The 21,454-nt window shown below is 47.9% G+C and overlaps 1 protein-coding gene across 1 annotated transcript in view; it reads left to right on the top strand.

The window, feature by feature from the left end:
• Nucleotides 1-20,501, top strand: part of LOC147677767 (lens fiber membrane intrinsic protein-like) — a 65,831-nt gene extending 45,330 nt beyond the window's left edge. Inside the window, exon 5 of the mRNA XM_086946499.1 lies at nt 19,829-20,501. Within this exon, the coding sequence (XP_086802625.1) occupies nt 19,829-19,896 (68 nt within the window). The 3' untranslated portion in view covers nt 19,897-20,501. The remainder of the gene's footprint in view (nt 1-19,828) is intronic.
• The last annotated feature ends 953 nt before the right edge of the window (nt 20,502-21,454 follow it).

Genomic DNA, 21,454 nt, shown 5'->3' with positions numbered 1-21,454 from the left:
AAGCAAGGAAAAGACATCCCCGACCCCTCCCCGCTCTGGCGCAATCCAACACGTGGCTACAGTAGAGGTCCTCACCCCATACAATGGGAGGGGGCTATCACTCAGCTGAGTGCTCCGCTGATTCCTTTGGAATGTGTGCGCCTGATCGATTCTCGGAGGGGTGGGGAGGTCATGATCAATAGTAGCTCTTTTGAAGAGGGGCGAGTGCATACACTGGTGGGCAACAAACTGTATCCTCAGGCGAAGGAGATGACCAGTGGTCCGTGCGGACAATCGGGCTCAGTGGAGGGGTCATCAAGGGAGGGGTATTCATGGGAAGAAGGGAGGTGATGGTCAGGCACAGGGTGTGATTCCAAGGGACAGAGTCGCACAGAGAGAGAGAAGTCTTATGACCCGTGCAGGAGAGAGCGGGGGCAGTCAGGTACAGCTGGGGGGGGGTTATGTCAGCTGAGGCGAAGGATGCTTCTTCAAGAGGAAATGGGGGGTGCGTGGGTCAAGCAGGAGGGTTACTTTTCAGAGCAGGGTTGCGCAGAGGGAGAGGGTTTTATGGTCTATGCATGTGAGAGTGGGGGGGGGGTGTTCAAATGTGCGCAGGAGGGAAGCCGGGGATTCCAATGAGTGGGCAAAAAGGCCATGGGGCCTAAAATGGCTGTCATGTACATATGGGCACGGGCTTTTACTGGCGGAATGATGTGGTCAACGTTTCACGGTATTCATGGTGCCTACAGGGAGGGGGATGGGAGAAGGCAAATGAACGCCGCTTATGTACATTAATATTGCTAATTTCCACAACCCTGCCAATTTATGGCGAACAAAGAGATACCAAAGGGGATGATGGACGGAGAGTTTGAGCAAATCAAACACTCACCCCCAGTTAACTGATCTGAGTTTAATCCATCACCATTCTTTAGCTCACTCCGCCACCCCAGTGCAGACATGGCCATAAGCAAATCAGTCTGACCCTATGCCTCTTGGGAACAGTCCAGCCAGAACTGCCAAGCCATGTCTTCTCTGGACCGGAAACAAGCATCATGGGACCGGTTTCGGGCTCATAACTCTCTTCAGCCAGGCTATCTTGAATACAGTGGCAAAGTGAGCAAGGGACTCACGCCTGAGCATACCCTGCCAACTTATGGCAAACAAAGCAATACCAAAGGGGGTGATGGACAGAGCGTTTGAGCAAATCAAACACTCACCCACAGTCAAATGATCTGGGTTTAATCCATCATCATTCTTTAGCTCACTCCGCCACCCCAGTTCAGACATGACCATATGCAAATCAGTCTGACCCTGTGCCTCATGGGAACAGTCCTGCCCGAACTGCCAAGCCATGTCTTCCCTGGACCGTAAACAAGCATCCTGGGACCGGTTTCGGGTTCATAACCCTCTTCAGCCAGGCTATATTGAATGCAGTGGCAAAGTGTGCAAGGGACTCATGTCTGAGCATACCCTGCCAACTTATGGCGAACAAATCGATACCAAAGGGGATGATGGACGGAGCGTTTGAGCAAATCAAACACTCACCCCCAGTCAACTGATCTGGGTTTAATCCATCACCATTCTTTAGCTCACTCCGCCACCCCAGTTCAGACATGGCCATATGCAAATCAGTTTGACCCTGTGCCTCATGGGAACAGTCCAGCCCGAACTGCCAAGCCATGTCTTCCCTGGATCGGAAACAAGCATCCTGGGACCGGTTTTGGGTTCATAACCCTCTTCAGCCAGGCTATCTTGAATCCAGTGGCAAAGTGAGCAAGGGACTCACGTCTTAGCATACCCTGCCAACTTATGGCGAACAAAGAGATACCAAAGGGGATGATGGACGGAGAGTTTGAGCAAATCTTGTGTGTTTTATTGTTCACCCTTTGTGGGAAGGGTATGCCCAGACGTGGGTCCCTTGCTCACTAAGCCACTGGAGTCAAGCTATCCTGGCTGTATACGGCTGATAGCCAGAAACCGGTCCTAGGATGCCTGATTCCGGTCCAGGAAAGACATGGCTTGGCAGTTCGGGCTGGACTGTTCTCATGAGGCACAGGGTCAAGACTGATTTGCATATGGCCATGTCTGAACTGGGGTGACTTGGTGAGCAAAATAACTATGGATTAAACCCAGATCTGTGACTGGGGGTGAATGTTTTGCCATTGTGCAACATTCCGTCCATCATCTTGTGTGTTTTGTTATCCTCCTAAAACAATCCAGCTCTTCCGGAAGCAGAAACAAAAGTTTTCTGTCTTTGCAGTAACAATACAACTTTATTTGGACTGAAAATCTACAAATTAAACATTTGAAAATTAAACTACCTTGTTAGGATTAATACAGTACATTATTGCCCTTATAGCATCTGAATGAGACCTCTTTGTTATTGGGCATTATTAACATAAATTTGCACAGTATTTGTAAGATAGCCATTCATTTTTTAAATCAAAATAGTGTCAAATGTTTTCTTGTGCTTTAATACTTTTGACCTGAAGAAGGCATACAAAAAATAAACCGCCGACTGAATGGCTCTTTAGATAACTGTGGCATGACATGGTGATCTTGATTATAGTCTTTAGTGCTAATGGCTCCAAATGGCCAAGCTATCCTTTTTTCATTTTCCAAAGCATTGTACTCTGAGAAAGTGGCTTGCCTCCTCCCGATCTCTAGTACAGACTCACGAGCCTAGGTTTACCACAGAGTTTGATCTTAGAATAGGAGGAGGAAGTCACAATATTGTGGTCAAAATATCGGGCTGAGGCAATGTTGCATCCACAATATTGACTACCACTATTTCATAGAGGTAAGCAGATGATGCACAATCACCTGGGCCAGCAGATAATGCACAGTGGAAAATGTGGCTTATAGACAGCAGATCTCGCCCTGGTTACAAGACAGAGGTTAGTTTCTAATTGAGTAGGAGGTTCTAGAAGTACTCTTCATAGCAGAGATCTGGTTAAAAGGCTGCTCCACACCTGACCTAGTTCTAGCTCTTCCACTGGGATAGACAATTAGAAGACAAGAGAGGGTGGGCAGATAGAAGCGGGGTGGCTTTTATATATAAAGATAAATGCAGCTGTATGAGCTCAGCCCTGACCATAATTATCTGTGATATAACACAATTCAGCAACAAATTAGCTCCCACCTCTACCTTCTCTGGCACGCTTGTTTACAGGCCTCCTGGTTTCTGCAACACCTTCTTAGAGACTTTCCCTGACCTCATAGCAACTACTATTGCTAGTAAGGGATCCAGCAATGTATTAGGTGACTTTAACCTACACCTAGATGAACATGGTAACGATTCCACCAATAGATTCACACAAGATATGGAAGCCATGCAACTTAGACAGCTCGCGAGATCTGTCACTCATGAAAAAGGACACAACTTAGATTCAATTTTCTTCAATGAACCTAAAATAAAGGTAGGGGCTCCTTTGCCAGTTCCGTGGTCAGACCACTTTTTTTTATTCCTCTTACACTAGCCAAAATCTAAACTCAGTACACAAGTCCACAACTCCATAAAGGCAGGTAGAAATTGGCCAAGAATCATTCCAGAGGGTATGGTTAGCACATTGGAAGCCCAGCTCTTGAGTCTGACAGGACATCTTTGAGGAGGCACATATGATATGATCTGGTTGGTTCAACCTAGTGGCAGAACAGTGTATTCAGAAAGACAGGCCAAGAACCAACAGACGCAAGAAAAAATCTGCATGGCACTTCAACCCACATTTAGCCTCCCTGAAAAAAACATGTAAAAAGTCGAACAAAACTGGAGGAAAACATATGACCCTGCTACCAATAGTCAATATAAGAAGGCTGTTAGACACTACCACAATGAAATCAAACAAGCCCAAGCAAAGTACTTCGAGAAAACAATTAACTCAGCCCGCAACTCTTTAAGGGAATTTTTTAAGGTAGTTCGATTCCTAACTTCCACAAAACAGGAGACTTCCTCTCAACCATCCTAAAATGAGGGACGTGATGAGCTCACTACCTTTTTCAAAAACAAGGTGAGAAAGCTCTACAACTGCATGCAAGAGAGCACTGATATAGACAGCACTGATGCCCACTAGGAATCTATGACCCTCTGGGAATGGCTACAAGGCCAATCTTAGATCATTTGCCAGTGTTAAGTTGGGAATCCATGACCATGATCTTGCGGAGTATTAAATCAGGCTCCCCCGAAGACCCGGTTCTCCCACACATTCCACTACAGGGTGGTAATACAACACTGGCCACTATATCTGAACTTCTCTCGCTATCTCTCACACAAGGGATAATTCCCACACATTGGAAACACGCCATAGTTCCACCACTACTAAAGAAACCTCATTTAGACCCTTCAGACCCGGGAAATTACCAGCCACTTTCACTACTACCCCTGTTAGGAAAAATAGTGGAAAAGCATGTCAACCATACCTTGTCCCCGTTTCTGGGAGAAAATTAGGTGTTGCACCACGCGCCACACCCAAATGGGCTTCAGACGACAACATAGCACAGAGTCTGCCTTGCTGATGGTCATGGCGGAACTCAAGGGAAACCTCGATCAGGGGGGTGTAGCCGCAATGCAGTTACTTGATCTTAATGCGGCTTTTGACACTGCTGATCGTAACACCATGATCCTCAGGCTGAAGGATGCAGGCATTAGAAACAGTGCCCTAAACTGGCTGTCCTCATTTCTAGAAGATAGATCCTTCCAGATAATGGAAGGCGAACACCTTTCAGAAGTCCTACAGGTATCATGTGGAGTCCCACAGGGACCTGATTCCCACATTATTCATCCTATACATGCAACTTTGGGCAAATATACAGAAATTCCGTCTAGCCTTCGTATCATACGAAGATGATACCCAGCTGGTATTGTCGGTGATGGAGGGCCCTCGGTCCAATCACAGCCAAATGGCCCCCTGCAAGAAAAAAAGTAGCAGAATGGATGACGAGGTGCAGCCTAAAATTGAATGGAGACAAAACAGAACTAATGTTCTTGGGAAATAATTCTGTGCCCAGAGACACCATTAGCTGGCCACCAGAACAGGCAGTCCCCCTACTCCTAAAAGTTGCATAAAAAACCTGGGGATGTGGCTGGATCGCAATCTTTCAATGGAAATACAAGCCAAAAAATGTCAGGCACCTGTTTTGGGATACTCCGCATGATTCAGAAGATTTTAACTTTTATACCTGAACAGACCCGGAGAACTGTGGTTCAGTCCTTGGTAGTGTCCCGTTGGACTACGGCCATGATACTCCGTGGCATTCCCATACAATATTCAGCGAAAGTCTCACTGGAAATACTGCACTGGCTACTGATCCAAGTCAGGATCAAATTAAAATCTTTATGTATAGCCCACAAAGCCTTGAACAGCATGGGTCCTGCCCTACTGAGAACTCTTGTCACTCCATATGTTCCTGGTAGGTCCCTGAGATCCTCATCAGATCTACTCATGAAGACAACAAGAATAAAGAGATCAAGATGGGGAGGAAGATATTTTTCACATTTGGTTCCAAGAGTGTGGAACTCCTTACCCAAAGAAATGCGCCTGTTAAGAGATGAACACATTTTTAGGAAAAGATTAAAAACATGGCTTTTCCCCCAATAACTCCCCTTTTCCTTACAGCACCTCCTCCTCAGCGCTGTGAAGCCTTTGGGCAACCATGCGCTTTATAAATCCATAAACATAACATAACATAACATAAACATTACAGGTTAAAAATATTGAAATCTATGGAAACTTCCTTTCACATTTTGTGGACCTGCCCCAAAATTCAGTCATATTGGATGGGTGTTGCCCAAGTGATGACAGCTGTAGTGGGTCTCCAAGTTCCGGTCAAGGCACGGTGGCACATATTGGGAGTAGTGGTTAGAGAGACTGGCCGAAATGAACTAAAATATGGCCTAGGCTTGCAGACGGGATTGGCAAAAGGAATATTACCCGCGCATGGGGAGCTGCTGATGCTACAAAGATTGGGACTGGAAAAGAGACGCAGACTGGTGCCAACAGGTGGAAAAAAATATTTATTAAAGTAGAGTCTGCCCCTAAAAATGGGAAAATATCTAGGCTGATTGGGTACAGTACAGGAATTAATCCATGTAGGATCGAAATTAGTGGGATCAGGGGGGGGGGGTGTAGTTATGTGCAGGATCAGATAGTCTCACCTAATTGCTCTATATCATATTGTAAATGGACCAAGTGTGGTTGCTCCGAAGTACTACTCGCCATGCTCACCCTGTCGGTGTATTATACTGAAAGGTATATGAGCAACTGTTCAATATAAAGAATGTTTTAAAAACAAAAAGGAAAATCTGAAGGGCATAGCTTGCAGCCTAACATGGTGCATGCTCTCTAGGGAAGCTACAGCTCCCTAAACATCTTCACCCGATAATCTGCTATTAATGCACTGCAGCCCTCGCTCGCAAATGCCGGCAACAGGTAAAGGACAAGATGACCTTTGCACCGATAGCCCCCTTGCTGCCCATGCTGCTAATATCAGCAGCGCAGGCCCAGGCTGCGGGCTGAGGATGCTGTGACAACGAGGGAGCCCAAGACAGCGCAGAGCCCTGCAGGTGTGCAGTGTGCTTGGCGGCATAGGGGCCCCAGACTGAGAGACAGTAGCAGTTTGGGCGAAAGAGGTGGCCAGCTCCTAGAGACCTGATGGGACAGCAGCTGGGCAGTGGTGACACTCAGAACAAGGGTTGCCCTGCTCGTGGTGCCCTGGTCAAGCCCAGCTCGGTGCTCGGGGAGGCATCAACACCCATTCTAAGGATCAGAATCTGCCTGAGAGGCAAGAGCAGCGGTGGTGAAAGAGGCGACCAGCCGCTGCATGCCTGACAGGGACAGCGGCTGGGCACGGGTGACCCCAGGTCGAAGGCAGGCCTACCCGCAGTGCCTTAATCGAGCCTGGTGCACTGGGTGCCACAGTGACGATTTTGGAGGTCAGAGACTGTTAGGGATTGGAGACTATTGCTGCCACGGAGCGGCATGTGAGGTTGTGGAAGGTTCCGGACCGTGCCTGGAGTGTACATCGAGGTGATAGCCTCCGGAGGGCTGCCGGCTCCTCTGGGTTTGGAAAAAACACTTTGATCCCCCCTCTCCCCCGCAGAAAGTCTAAAGTGTTGTGACGACCTGGAGGACTAGGGGGCATTGAATGGATGCAGCAGTTGGAGGGTGGCATTGACCACAAGGGACCACCTCTGTTCGCTGCAGCACCATCCATTTGGGTGAGCACAACCTGCCTCCTGCATGCCTCAATGAGGAGGGAGAGAACCAAAGAACACATTGCTGTTCAGGGGAGTGATGAGGTGTTTTGCCCCCACCCAGAAGGAAGCCTGAAGAGTGGGGACTTTCTGGACTACAAGTGGTGCCCATGGGTGAATGAGGCAATTGGAAGTTGGCAAGTACCCCCTCTTTATGCTGCAGCACTGTGCTATCAGTGAGCATGCTATCCTCAGTGAGGAGGGAGAGAGCCAGATGGACACACTGCTGTGCAGGGGAACATCTCAATGGGCCTGCCTGCTAAAGAATGAAGCACACTCCTTCTGAAGATGCGGAACATCTTGGTGGGCCCACACTATTGGGGATGGCAGAGGTGAGAACACTAAAAGGCTTCAGGATTGGGTGGAAGCCCCTGGGGGAAATCAACCCCCCCCCCCCACAGCAGGCAACGGTGCATAGCGCTCCATCACAAAAACCCTCATGGACCTTGCGGTGGAGCAGAACCGCCTTCAGACTTGCTCTCATCATGGTAGGCAGCTGGGGTAAACTTACTCAACACAACAAAATGGATAAATATGCAATCCCGGTGGCGTCCCTGCGAGAAAAGGAGATTCCGGCCCGGTCCCAGCACTGGATACAGCTGCGGCAATGCAGGAGTCAACCCTCAAGGAAATCATGAAGGCCATTCAAGGGATAAAGGGAACTCTAGAACCCAAAATCGATTTCTTTGTAATAGAGATGTCCCTTCTACAACCCGATTTAAAAAAAATAAATGACCATCTGAGGGACACTGAAATGAAACTTGATTCATTCAGGGGATCGGCAGACACCTTCAGACGGCAGGTGCACCACCTGCAAAAAGACAATGCCTTTATGCAAAAAAATCTGGAAGACATGGAGGGAAGGTTCAGATGCAACAATATCTGCTTGGTGGGATTGCCGGAATGGGTTGGTAGGTTTCAGTTTTGACCTCATTGTGGAGCATTTTATCCTCAATACTCTAAAACCCGAAGACTTTCCATATTTTACTCTGTGAAACGGGATAATGGGCTGCCCATGCCTCCGCCCACACCAGGGGCACCACCAAGAACAATAATCGCCCACATCTTTAATCAGAGCGACCGTGATTCTATACTCCAGGTGGCCCAGCAAAATCCAGACTTGAAATTTGAAAACACTACGGTGACACTATATCCAGACTTCACATTCAAAGTCCAACAGTGGAGACAAAGCTTCACTGAAGTCAAGCAGACTCTCTGAACCAGAGAATTGAAGTACATGATGCTTTTGCCAGCCAAACTGCACATGGTCACTTAAGGCAAAACCTGACACTTTGTCACCCCAAAGAAGCCTGGGAGTGGCTGGAAGGTTGGCACCAGGCATCCCACATAGAAAATGCAGCGGCTTCCCCTTTGTTGCAGAGAGCACCAAGCACAACACAACATGCAGTCAAAATGGTTCATCGAGTAGAGGTGATATGGGGAAGCACAGGGGACACACTAGGCCGAACTCTGAAACCAATGATGGCTGAACACTTACCTAGTTTAGATGTTGGATTGTAAAGTGATTTATCACAACAAGGGGGGAAATAGTTGGCCATCTTATGTCAAGCCAAGGACTATAACACTCGCCCTGAGTGGAGGCAATCACAAACACATATTCAGCTGGGTGAGTTAGACAAATGACTCTGCGTGGTTAGTGAGGCTCTCCCCGGGTAAACGTTTTACCACCATGTTCAGAGGGGCAACAGGAGCTCTCCAAGTTGCTAGGAGGTGGGCAGTTCTGGGCTACCATGCAGGGTGGGGTGCGTTTGTTACGGGGAAAAGTTCTATGTTCATGTTGAAGAGCAGGTATGATTCATCTTACAGATATCCTAATCAGTGCACTGGAGTTTATTCACAAGGGAAGATAAGGAGACTTCAATGAAATACCGCTCTAGTAGTCATTTAAAAATGCTGTCCTGGAATCTGGAATGTGAATGGGCTGTGCGATAGGCTAAAGAAGGGGACAGTAATGCAATACCTTAAGCAACAGAACCCCGACATCAGACTCATCTCCTGGGTAACTCCTGAAATGCCATGGTCAGGTGTGGATATAAGGTGTCAACCCGTCCAGGTTTCACATCTGACTCCCAAGGAGTTCGGACATTACTTAAAAATAACACCCCATTCACTCCAAACCAGACCTGGACTGATTCCCAAGGGCAAATGTGTAGCACAAACGGGCACGTGGGATGGCCTGACTATGAACATATGTGCTGGGTATCCATTCTGCTGAGGCACAGAAGTTAACATTCCCAACGTTAAGCTCCTTTTTGATACAGCTGCTGATATGTATCTTGATTATGGGAGGCGATTATAGCACGGTTATAGCTGACTACATGGACAGACACTCGAGTGCACTATTGCCTAGGAATTATACCACTCTTGCCTCCTTTGTGACAGTTTTTGGCCTCATAGACACATAGCGACTCTGACAGCGGGAACGCAAATACATCTCCCTGTCTGGGGGAACATAACAGTTTCCCGCGACTTGACCACATATTCATCTGGCACTCTGACATGGCAAGAATCACCGAGGTTAAGCATTTAGCCAGTGACATCTTCGACCACTTCACCCAATACAGGGGATATATGATGGTGGTATTGACCTTTTACTGGACTATGTAGCTCTGTGGAAACTCTGGGGGGAACGTGGGGACACGGCCGATCAGCTCTTGGCACCTGACAGATCGGAAACTTATGGAGGCACTGGGTCAAACGACTGATGCATATTTTGAAATGAACAAGGGGACTGTCCACTTGCAGCTGAAATGTGGGAAGCTTATAAAACTGTAATCGGAGGCAAAGTGTATTGCCTAATCGCGGGGAAAGTAGCAAGGCAGGAAAGTGACTGACTGGAGGAGGAAATTTTAGACCTAGACAAAAGAGCATCTGACAGTAAGACTGAAGATGCCGCGCATACCCTTAGACTAAAATTAAGAAGTATAGGGACCTAACGGAAGCGCTAGGACATCCAACATAATGTCCCAGAGAAGCCTTTGCGATGTAGCCAATAAGGATGGGAAATTATTGGCATGGCTGGAAAGGCGCGACTAAGCCGACAACTGGGCCCTAAGGATACCTAATGATAGGGGTCAGATAAAAACCAAACCAAATGATATATATCGGAGGAATTTGCTGGGCATTACGCAGCTCTCTACTCCACCAAGGGACAATGAAAGGTACACAATATTAAAGCCTTCCTTGACAATGTTAACATCCCTAAGCTATCAGACGAGCATAGGCAGATGCTAGACAGTTAACTCCAGCCTAGTGCATAACAGCATCCTCACTGAACTTTATAAGGGGTTGGCAAGCAAATTAGAGCCCGTCTGCAAAAGATGTGGCTGAAAGCTAAATCATCTGGTCAACTCCCAGGTAATCAGATGAAAGCCATGATGGTAGTCATCCACAAGAAAGTAAAACCTCTTGACAAATATAGCTCCTAGAGACAGATGTCACTCCTCAATGTGAAGTTCAATATCCTTCCCAAACTGTTGGGTAACAGACACCGGGAGGTAATCACATCCCTTATACACCTAGACCAATCTGGGTTCATGCAGTATAGGGTGATGAGGCTTAACCTCCGATGACTGTTTGGGGTGATGGCAGGGGCAGCATATGACAGGGTGTCTCCAATGGTACTTGCAATGGAAGCTACGATGGCCTTTGACACACTTGAATGGGATTTCATGTTTTGGGTACTTGAGAGACTAGGGTTCAGCCCCAACTTCAAAGGATGGATTTGCCTCCTCTATCAGGGCCCTACGGCCCAAGTTAGCGTGATTGGGGTGGTATCTCAAAAATGTTCCCCACACCATGGGACCAGACAGGGCTGCCCTGTATCCACATTGATCTTCATCCTGGCCCTTGAGCCACTCGCTGCTTGGGTCAGAGGAGATACCTTAGGATGGGGAATTAGCTCGGGGGGGCCTGGGAGGAGTGTATTTCTTTACACAAGATGATATTTTGTTTTATGTTACTGACCCCCGACTATATCCTGACTGATGTAGATCCTTTTTAAATTGGTATGATCCCTCATGCACTTGATCACAGGCCCCAGACCCCACCTGCAACAGATTACAACCATGCCAGTGATTGAGGAAGGCCTTAAGTACTTGGGGATATATGTCATGAAAGACCACCCCCCCCCCAGCTCTTTTATCACAAAAACGTTGTCCCTATATTGAATCGCTTTTCTGCCAACGTACGTAAGCCATGTTGCTCTTCCTATATGATGAAGCTATCTAGAATGATTTATGGCCTACAGAATATCCCCTTTCAGGCTCCCGGGGAGTTCTTCCTAAAAACTGAGGCTTAGCTCAGACTCCTTTTTTGGGACACTGGACCACTGCGCATGGCCTTCCAAAAATTCATGTAGCGGATATATGATGGTGGTATTGACCTTTTACTGGACAATGTAACTAGCTTTAATTAATGATTGGTCATTTGCTGCCTAGAATGATCTGGTGATCAAACTGGAGAGACTGGAATGGAGACAGGAGGACTACTTGGGGCCACTGTATGGGGCTAAGATTATGCGTTGACTACTAACACACAAAAACGGTGGTACACACCTGGAGGGAGGCTACTGTTTATTTGGGGTGGAATGTAAAGCCAACTGAAATGGTGCCCCTCTGGGTGAGTGACATCCTAGTGAAAGTAGGGAAACTCCAAGGGTTTTTAAAGTGGGATCTTATTGGCATCTCTAAACTAGGAGACGTTTGGCATGGGGGAGAAATGCTTACATTCACCAACAAGCAGAGTCAGTATAAACTGGGTCACTCAGAGGCGTATAAATACATTCATCTCAGATACGCACTAGCAGGGCATATTGCCACACACACTATACTCGAAGTCTCCTCAACGTTGGAAGACCACATATTGTTGGATCCACTCTGCAGGGGGGCAATATCACAGATATATAAAATGCTGGTCAATAAGAGAGCACTTTGACTCCTTGTCCGGGCTGGTAAGCACTATATAAATACAATTACACTACAGTATAATACCATGCAGCAGCTTAGGGCTAAATGGGATTTTGAGGTGGGGACTTCGACGATGGAGAGTGGGAAGAGGCTACTGGAGCATTTAATGAGACTGCTGTAGGACAGTGCCTCTTTTTGACATGGTTACCCCCACTTTGTGCCTGGTATTTGATGTGATTTTCGACTGGAAGTGCACTAGGTGTCTGCTAACCAGGTCACCAGTGCCAGATCTCTTTCCCAAAACTATGCAATTATACCTTAATCGAAAATACCATCAGCACTCCTTGTAAGTCCCTAGTAAGTGGTACCTCTGGTACCTATGGCAAGGAGGCCGAAGAGGGTTCTTAAGGGCTGCAATTTGAATATTGCCACCCTAAAAGACCCCTCACCAAGGACATACAGAATCCCACTGCAGGGTGTGTGTCTTGGTGCAGACAAAAATGAAAACATGACACAGCACACATCCCTGTGTGCCATGCCAACAGACACTACACGCAGTATAGGTAAGTCACCCCTACAGAAGGCCTTACAGCACTAAGGCAGGGTGCACTATACTACATATGAGAACATGTCTGCATGAGCAGTTATGCCTATGTGCTTGTCAGCACTATTACTGCCAGTGCAAGTGAACAGGGAAGCCATTGTATGTGCATGTGCTGGACACAGGTGAAAATGAGTTCCCCAGCTACATGATGGCTTCACTGAAAATAGGGATGTTTGGTATCAAACATCTCATATTAATACACCCACACTGATGCCAGTGTGGGATTTCTTACTACATGCACACATAGGGCACCTTAGAGGTGCCCCAAGGAACCCACCAACTACTGGTGTGATGAATAACTGGTTTACACCAGCCTGCCACCAGAGACAAGTGTCTGTCCCCGAGGGTGAGGTCCTTTTCTCTCAGGAGGTTAGAAACAAAGCCTGCTTGGGCAGAGTGTGTTTTCACCCCTCCCACAGGAGGACCTGCAGATTAGCATCCCAAGGCAAGGGAGCTGCAAAGAGCCTACCACATTTGGTAGGTGAATATGGCTTCACTCATAGGAGAGGAAGCCAACCCCCTTTGTCCAGAGCCCTTTGGCACCCTCAGGCTTGTACCACCCATAAGGTGGGATACCTGAAGTGGAGGCAACTTTTTTGAATTAGCAGTCTCGGTGATGGCAAACATAGGTACTATGGGACAGGGTTATGCCCACATCATACAGGAGCTGTGGGATGTGAACTGCTCTCCTTCTGTGCAGCTCCATCAAGAAGTTGCTGCCCTGCAGACCCCCTGACACTTGCTGGGTAGTGATTTTGAGGCCCTCCTCCACCCGCAGGCTCGCTCCTCACCTCATCTCTTTTGATCCAGTGGTAGAGCATCTCTGCTCTGCTCCTGTTTCTTCCGTCTGTCCCAATGTTTTTGGCCATTTATTCCCTTCTCCTTTTTTCCCACCTTTGTTTCTGCTCATTTGCTTTTGCCACTTTTTCTCTCTTTCTTTTCCACTTTCACTTCACTTCACCCTTTTCACGCCACTGTGGAACCCAGTGGCCCACCACCAACCAGCGCAGGGTTTGCCACTCCCCACCTCCCAGCTGCCTAGCCCTCCCACCAACACTACTTACAGGCGTCCGCTATGCGGCCGTGCCGCTGGCGCACCAAAGGCAAGCCTGTCTGCACTGGACCACGCCCAGCGCCACAGACCCTGGTCCTTGGGCCCACCACCGATACGACTTCAGCACCCTCCACACACTCAACTTCGGTCGCAACACCGCCTGCCAGCTCTCAACACCGAATGACACCCACGACCCCTTCTCCTACCACCACTGCTGCTGGACCCTCACCCACCTCTGCACTCCAGCTCCTCCGGCTGCCCGACCAACCTTCACTGCACCCAACAGCCTCAGCTGCATCCTCTTCAACGTTCGCTCCCTCCACAGACATGCCACAGAGATCTGGGACCTCCTCTACTCCGCCTCGCCTGACATCGCCTTCTTGACGTAAACCTGGACCAACCCCAGTTCAGCTCCCCACATCACCAACATCATACTCGATAGCTTCAAGATCATCCGCAAGGACAGAATCATCCGACCATGGGGAGGTATTGCCATTGTCCACAAAACACCCTTCGCCTGACCACCCACTTGGATTACCAAATGACCTGCTTAGAGCACCTCCATTTCCAGATCCAGACAAACCTGATCACAACCCTCTGTGGCGCCCTCGTCTACAGACCACTGGGCCCCTAGGCTCCCTTCACCGATGCCACCATTGACTTCATCGCACCCCAGGCCCTCGCATCCACCAACTACACTCTATTTGGACAACCCCAAAGACCAGAACACCTCAATCCTCCTAGAGAACCTCACCAAGGAAGGACTCAAGCAGCTAGTTACCTCGCCTATGCACACAGTAGGACACACGCTCGACCCCGTCTTCAACGCCAGTGACAGAATCTCCATCAGCCACACAGCCGAATTCCTCCGGACCGACCACCACTGCATTCACTTCTCATTCACAAAACCCACCGTACACCACCACGCCCAACACTTCCCCCACAGAAGCTGGAAAAAAGTCACAGAAGAACATCTCATCACCTTCCTCAGCAGAACCCTGCCACCAACATCCACAGATACTAACACTGCAGCATGCAACCTGCACCAGTGGATCGCCAACTGCTCCGAAATCTGTCTCCCCTCAAGAAAGCCCCTGACAAACAACACATAAAGAAAGCAAGCTGGTTCACTCCCGCACTTCAAGAGTCAAGAAGCACCTGTAGAAGGCTCAAGAAATGATGGAGGAACAACAAAACCATGGAAGTCCATGCTGCCTTCCAAGCAGCTGTCACCGCACACCAACACCTCATCAAAACCACAAACAAAACGGCCCTCCAAGACAGAATCAGTGCCAGCATACACAACAGCAAAAAACTCTTTGTCATCATCAAGGAGTTTGCCAAGCCCAACAGTGAGACCATAGACATTCCACCTCCCAAAACCTATGCAACAAACTTGGCACCCTCTTCCACCACAAGATCAAGCAGATCTATGACAGCCTCAATGCCCAAGACCACCACACCGCTGCCACCGCAACCAATGCCAAAGCTCCCCAGCAGATCCTGCTCAACTGGACCCTGCTCACCATGGATGACACCCTAAAGAACATGAAGTGCATCCACTCCGGAGCCCATCAGATCCCTGCCTGCACCACATTTTTGACAGAGCTGCCTCCGCCATCGCACCCGAGCTATGCCGCACCATCAACTGCTTAATCGAGACTGCCGCCTGTCCCGACGACTGGAAGCATGCCAATATCAACCCCCTGCTGAAGAAGCCTTCCGCTGACCAGACGGGACTCAAGAACTTGAGGCCCATATCCCTGCTCCCCTTCCCAGCCAAAATTCTCAAAAAAGCCATCATCGCACAGCTTGGCGATTTCATTGAAGCCAACCATGTCCTGGACATCTCCCAATCTGGTTTCCGAAGCAACCACAGCACCAAGACCTCTCTCCTTGCCATCACCGATGACATCCGCTCCCTCCTCGACCAGGGAAAAACTGTAGGCCTCCTCCTCCTGGACCTCTCGGTGGCCTTCGACACCATCTCCCATCGTACCCTAAGCACAAGTCTTCACGATGCCAGCATCCATGATAAAGCCCAAGACTGGATCTGCTCCTTCCTCATCGGCTGAACACAGTGGGTTAGACTAACACCGTACCTCTCAGATTCTACAGAAAAGAGCTGCGGAGTGCCCCAGGGCTCCTCCCCGAGCCCCACCCTCTGCAATATCTACATGGCCCCATTTGCAGCCCTCTTCAGGAACCATGGACTCAACACTGTCTCCTACACTGACGACATCCAGCTTATCCTCTCCCTCACCAATGAACACACAGTCGCCAAGAACAACTTCCATGAAGATATGAAAGCTGTTGCCACCTGGATGAGAGACAGCTGCTTGAAGCTCAACTCAGACAACACTTAAGTCCTTATACTGGGATACACCCCCTGCTTGAAACAACTCCTGGTTACCTGCTGCACTGGGAACACCCACCCACACCCACAGACCATGAACAAAACCTTGGCATCATACTGGACTCCTCGCTCACAATGAACCGCCAGATCAACACTGTTTCCTTGTTATGCTTCAACACATTCCGCCAGCTCCGAAAGACCTTCAGATGGATACCCACCGAATCCAGGAAGACATTCACCCACGCCCTCATCAGCAGCAGACTCGACTATGGCAACGCACCCTAAGTCCTCTTTACCCAGAAGCTCCTCCGGAAGCTCCAGAATATCCAAAATGCCACAGCCAGAGTAGTCCTGAACATCCTCGGCCACAGCCACATCACACAAAACCTGTGCGAACTCCACTGGCTCCCAGTCAACAGTAGAATAACCTTCAAGCTCCTCACCCACACATTCAAGGCCCTACACAACGCTGGACCAGCATACTTGAACCTCTGCCTCTCATTACATGCACACAAAAGACTGCTCCGCTCTGCCCAACTGTCACTGGCCACTGTCCCACGGATCTGCAGAACTGGACTAAGATCCTTCTGCTACTTTGCCACCAAGACCTGGAACATCATGCCCTCTTCACCTCAGGCCATCCCCATCACTGTCCCAATTCAGGAAGGACCTCAAGACCTGGCTCTTCGAATGAACCCAGCACTCAGATGGATCTGCAGTGCCCTCCAGGGCCTTGAGACCCTCATGGGTGAATAGCCGCACTTTACAAACCCCTGATTGATTGATTGAAATGGTATTATGGGGGTGTAGTGACCCAAGGGATAGGTAGCCAATTGGCTACTAACCTACACTCCTCTAACTCCCCTATATTCAGTATTTAGGGGAGCCCCTGGCACCAGAAAAACAGGTCCTGCTGATATATGAAGAAGGCGGACACTGAAGAGCCGCAAAAGCAATGACTGAAGAAGAGCAACTGACTTGGCACCAGTTCTGCCGGCCTGTCTGCTCTTCCCTGTCGAATTGCACAAATTTGTCTCGTCCTGCAAGCTGTTGGCCCCCCAAAGCCTGGTAGGACTGACAGCCTTCAACAAAGACCCTGGGACTCCCGTTGAGCAGCAGAACTACTCTCCTGCATCCTGCAGGCACCCTAAAAGGAATCGGGAGGACACCGGAACCACCAAAACCGACGCCACCAAGCACCACTGCACCCGAGCCCCCCAGCCAGAGTCGAAGTGGCCAACAGTGTCAGCGTGGTCCCTAAGCCCTCAAGAGACAGAGATCACTTTGGTTTCACCCCATGTGAACTCTCCGACGTTATCTGCAGACTCTGTTTGCAGTCCACCTCAACTGGGAGTGCTTCCGGACGAAGAAATCTGACACCTCTAAGATCCTCTGCACCAGTCTGCCCCAGCCGAGGAGAAGAGGACCACCGGTGTCCCCACATCTCCTAGCATCGCAAGAATTGAACCCTCAGGTAAGTTCAGCCTGACTGGCCTCCCAGTCCAAACCTGCAGCCTCTTTTCCTGCAGACCGATCCCCATTGACTAACATTGGGCACCCAATGCTGAATTGCACCACTGCAGCCGGCCGCCTTAGGGCCGCTGGAGGTGATCTGCTGGTGTGCCTTGGACCTTACCCAATACTCATCTTAAGTCCCAGAAATTGGTCTAGTAAGTCGCTGTACTCTACCTGAAAGCTGTACTTGTTTTTCCTCCCATAGGATAACATTGCAGCTTCTGAAAAATGCACTGTCGACTTTTTAAAAATAAAGTAGTTCTCTTGTCAAACATACTTACTGATCGTATTGATTCCAGTGCCTAAACATATATCAAAATATGTGTTATTTTTCGAAATTGGTGTGGATCTCCTTATTGAGTTGTGTGCAACATTTATTGACAACTGTGTGTATTTGCAGATGTCTAACACTCCTCTCTGATAAGCCTAATGCTGCTCAACCACACTACCAACTAGAAGAGCACCTTGGGATTGCTAGAGCAAGCCCCATCTACTCCAGTACGGCCCTTCATTCCTTGGACAAGTGTCCCATGAACATCTGTGTTAGAGGGTGCGGGGAGTGGGTACCTTTCTCCGCGTGCTGTGGACCTGCCCATGGCTACGACCCAGGGGTGTAACACAGGCCCCACAGCCCCCAACACTTCAGACTCCTGGAGGGTGCCCCTCCACGTACCTTGCAGGGCGGCCCCCTCAATTATCATTACGTCACTGATACGACCATACTAGATGGCACTCAGGGAGATTATGAGAAACGTAATGGGCTACACAGTACCTGATACGGCTAAATGTTGAGTGCTGAATATTTAGGTAGATGATCCTCCACCTAGATACAGTGTAAACTGTGGTTGTTCCTTCTACTGGGAGTGGCCGAAAAGAACATAGCCAGAAAATGGGGACCGGGTCAGGCCCTGGAGGTGGCAGAATGGAAAAACTAAATGTACTGGTGCATGATGGTGGAAGAAACGATCTATCATAGCAGATGATGCCCCAACAATGGGGGAAAAGTTGGTCCCCATGGTGGGAGTTTAGAAGACTAATGTGAAGGGTCCCTGAACCTGGGCCCCACTATTCGGATGAAAAGCTTAACAGGGCAGTACACAAAGTTCATTACCAGAGGTTTCCTACTGATTGTCTTGGGTGCATTTCACCTCTAGTAACCACTGTATGATGTCTTGAAACCTGCCGCTTGTTATGTTTCTTTATGTTTCCCTTTTTTTAAGCAATAGAAATATTTATATATATTAAATAAAATTGTAAATCCATACTTCTCTAAATGTACGTACCTTCACGATTTAGTGGTAGTTGATATTTCAGAGGTGGTGTTTGGGTGGAGCAATATAATTTATCTAGACATTGAGACACACATCAAGGTCCAATATCATATCTACAGGAGTCTTCTTAGTATATCTATATAGCGATACGTCACCTCAAGCAGAACCAGACATGTGCAATACGAATGAATTGATGCACACGTGCAGAAGGCACCCCCTCCAAAAATACAATGGATTTTCAGTTCGAACTCCACCTTTGCTCTTTTCGTGTCTGTTCTACCAGTTGACATGAGCAGATTTGTGTAGCTTGTCGGTGAGTTTAGCCCAATAGGACAAGGAGATTTGGCTTATAAACCTGCAATCACCAATAAATATGCATTTTTGTAAAAGCAAACAACAATTCTATTATCTGGTAAAATATTGCAAATTGCATATTAAAAAATAAATACATATTGTTGGGCTCCGTTTGCAGAGCATTTAGAACAAGCAATGCAGCTAGGAAATGTTATTTCTACAGTTTGCATGAGAAAAGAAGCAAACCCTGGTACTTATTGTTAAAGGTGAGGGTCAGAAACAAGATGGCTGGAAACCGGAAATCCGCGGCTATGTGCCAAAAGTTGTTAAGTCCTTTGTTACAGTTTTCTGGAGTTGAGGAGGTTCCTACAGGAGAATTACCTCGAAAGCAAGGGGAAGGTTATATCACTGAGGAAAACTGGCGAAAGTCCGTAATGGGAAGTCTTACCATAGTCTTCGCAAATTGGTGCTCACAGCCCTACTCTAAAGAAGTCCATTAGTCTTTCTACAGTGTAAGGGCAACTTTACACCAAGTCTCCATCCATTCATTCTTGTTTCTTTTCTTTTCCTTCCTACAGGTGTTTTCCACATCTGTGCCTACATAAGGAACGGATCCCAGGACACGGCAAATGCGGTCAGTGGGTGAGGCCGTGCGACCAACCACGTTCCAGAGATTCCAAAGTCTCTACCCAGCAGCCAGTCACATTTGGACTCTGGATAAAAGGATGCCTCTTTAGCTCCAAATCTTCTCTGCTTTGTGGTCCAATTCAGAGACAGTCTATTTCTGTATTGGCCACATCAGGGCTACCCGGTATCTTAGCATGGCTTCCCATGCCTTGCCAAGGCAAGCATCAACAGCTACAGGCACCAGGAATGTGCTATTGTGCTTGGTTCATCAGAATTTTAATTTTCAGCAGAAGAGGACTTCACTGGCTCCAAATTCGAGACACCTAAGGAAATTGACTTATCGCAGAGAGCAAGTACAGTGGCCTATCTCTTGCATAGACCAACACCAAATCCTTTATCAAGGACTTGGGACCAAATATAAAACTTATATATTTATAAAATAATGGCTCATCCTGTGCACAAATCTAGATGCCTGTCTAGCCCCGTATGGACCTGCTGAGTCCTTCATCAAACATCCTTTTCCTCCTCCCTTCTTCCGGGAGGGTCTAGAATGAAGATATGTGTGGTACTGAGTATAACCGTGTGTTCATGATCAACATGTCTCAATAAAACTCATCAATCCAACTTCAAGGTCTCATCATTGTGAATATTGTCCCTTGTGTTCTCTATCGCATATAAGATGAGCCGTAAGAGAAGAGTGAGTAGATATAGTTAATCTAAACATGGCCGAACCTGTTCATGAGTGATCCAGTAAGTGGGACTGATGACCGCTGTAGCATTTTTTCTACATATGTTCTGTTGTGCATTTCCTTTGTGGGATCCACCAGAGAATTGGGCTGAGAAGATGAATCATCTTCATATCAGTAGCTGATTTCAGGATAGAGGCATTTGATTCTTAACTTGGTTTTCTGAGTAATTATAATGATTTAGGTGCCCTGAACACAAATAAAAAACAAGAAGAAAATCAAGAAACAAAACATGAAAATACCATTGGAAGAAATGTGGGTACCAGTGCTTAAGTGGAGCAGGTGGATGCAGTTGCCCCCCACCAGCACTCCTTTTAGGGTCTGGCACCAAATTTTCCGCCTCAGACTTTGAGGCGGAGCAAGAGAGAGGAAAACTACAAAAGGGGGAGGAAGGAGGAAGAGAAAGATGCCAAAACTGAGAGCGAGAGAAACAAATAATAAAGATAACCTGCAAGAGTGAAATAAAGGGGAAATAAGTGTCTGGTGATGGATGAATGAGGCATGAGCTGGAATCAAGAGTACGCATCCTCCGTATTCAGCGGCAAGGCATTAGATAGCAACATTTTGAACCCTGGCACTTACTTTTTTACAAATTAAGCACTGTCAGGGGTACGATATATTCAAAGACTATTGCCATTTTGTTCAGACTGGTTCTTCAACCCCTTAACCATCCCCTTGATACTAGTCTGTTTGTATTTAGTAGGTCCTGAACTCCCCTCACACTTTTGACAGTTTAATTTGTTTCTGAGAAATTCATTTTATTCTTAGCACTATATGAAAAAGGATCCTCACTGCTGCTCACAAATCTCTTATTTTGGAGGTTTTGGGCTT

This window comes from Lissotriton vulgaris, chromosome 12, assembly GCF_964263255.1.
Source record: "Lissotriton vulgaris chromosome 12, aLisVul1.2, whole genome shotgun sequence".
Classification (NCBI taxonomy): Eukaryota; Metazoa; Chordata; class Amphibia; order Caudata; family Salamandridae; genus Lissotriton; species Lissotriton vulgaris.
The sequence above is the reverse complement of the archived record's forward strand: the minus strand, read 5'-3'. Positions and strand labels throughout refer to the sequence as shown.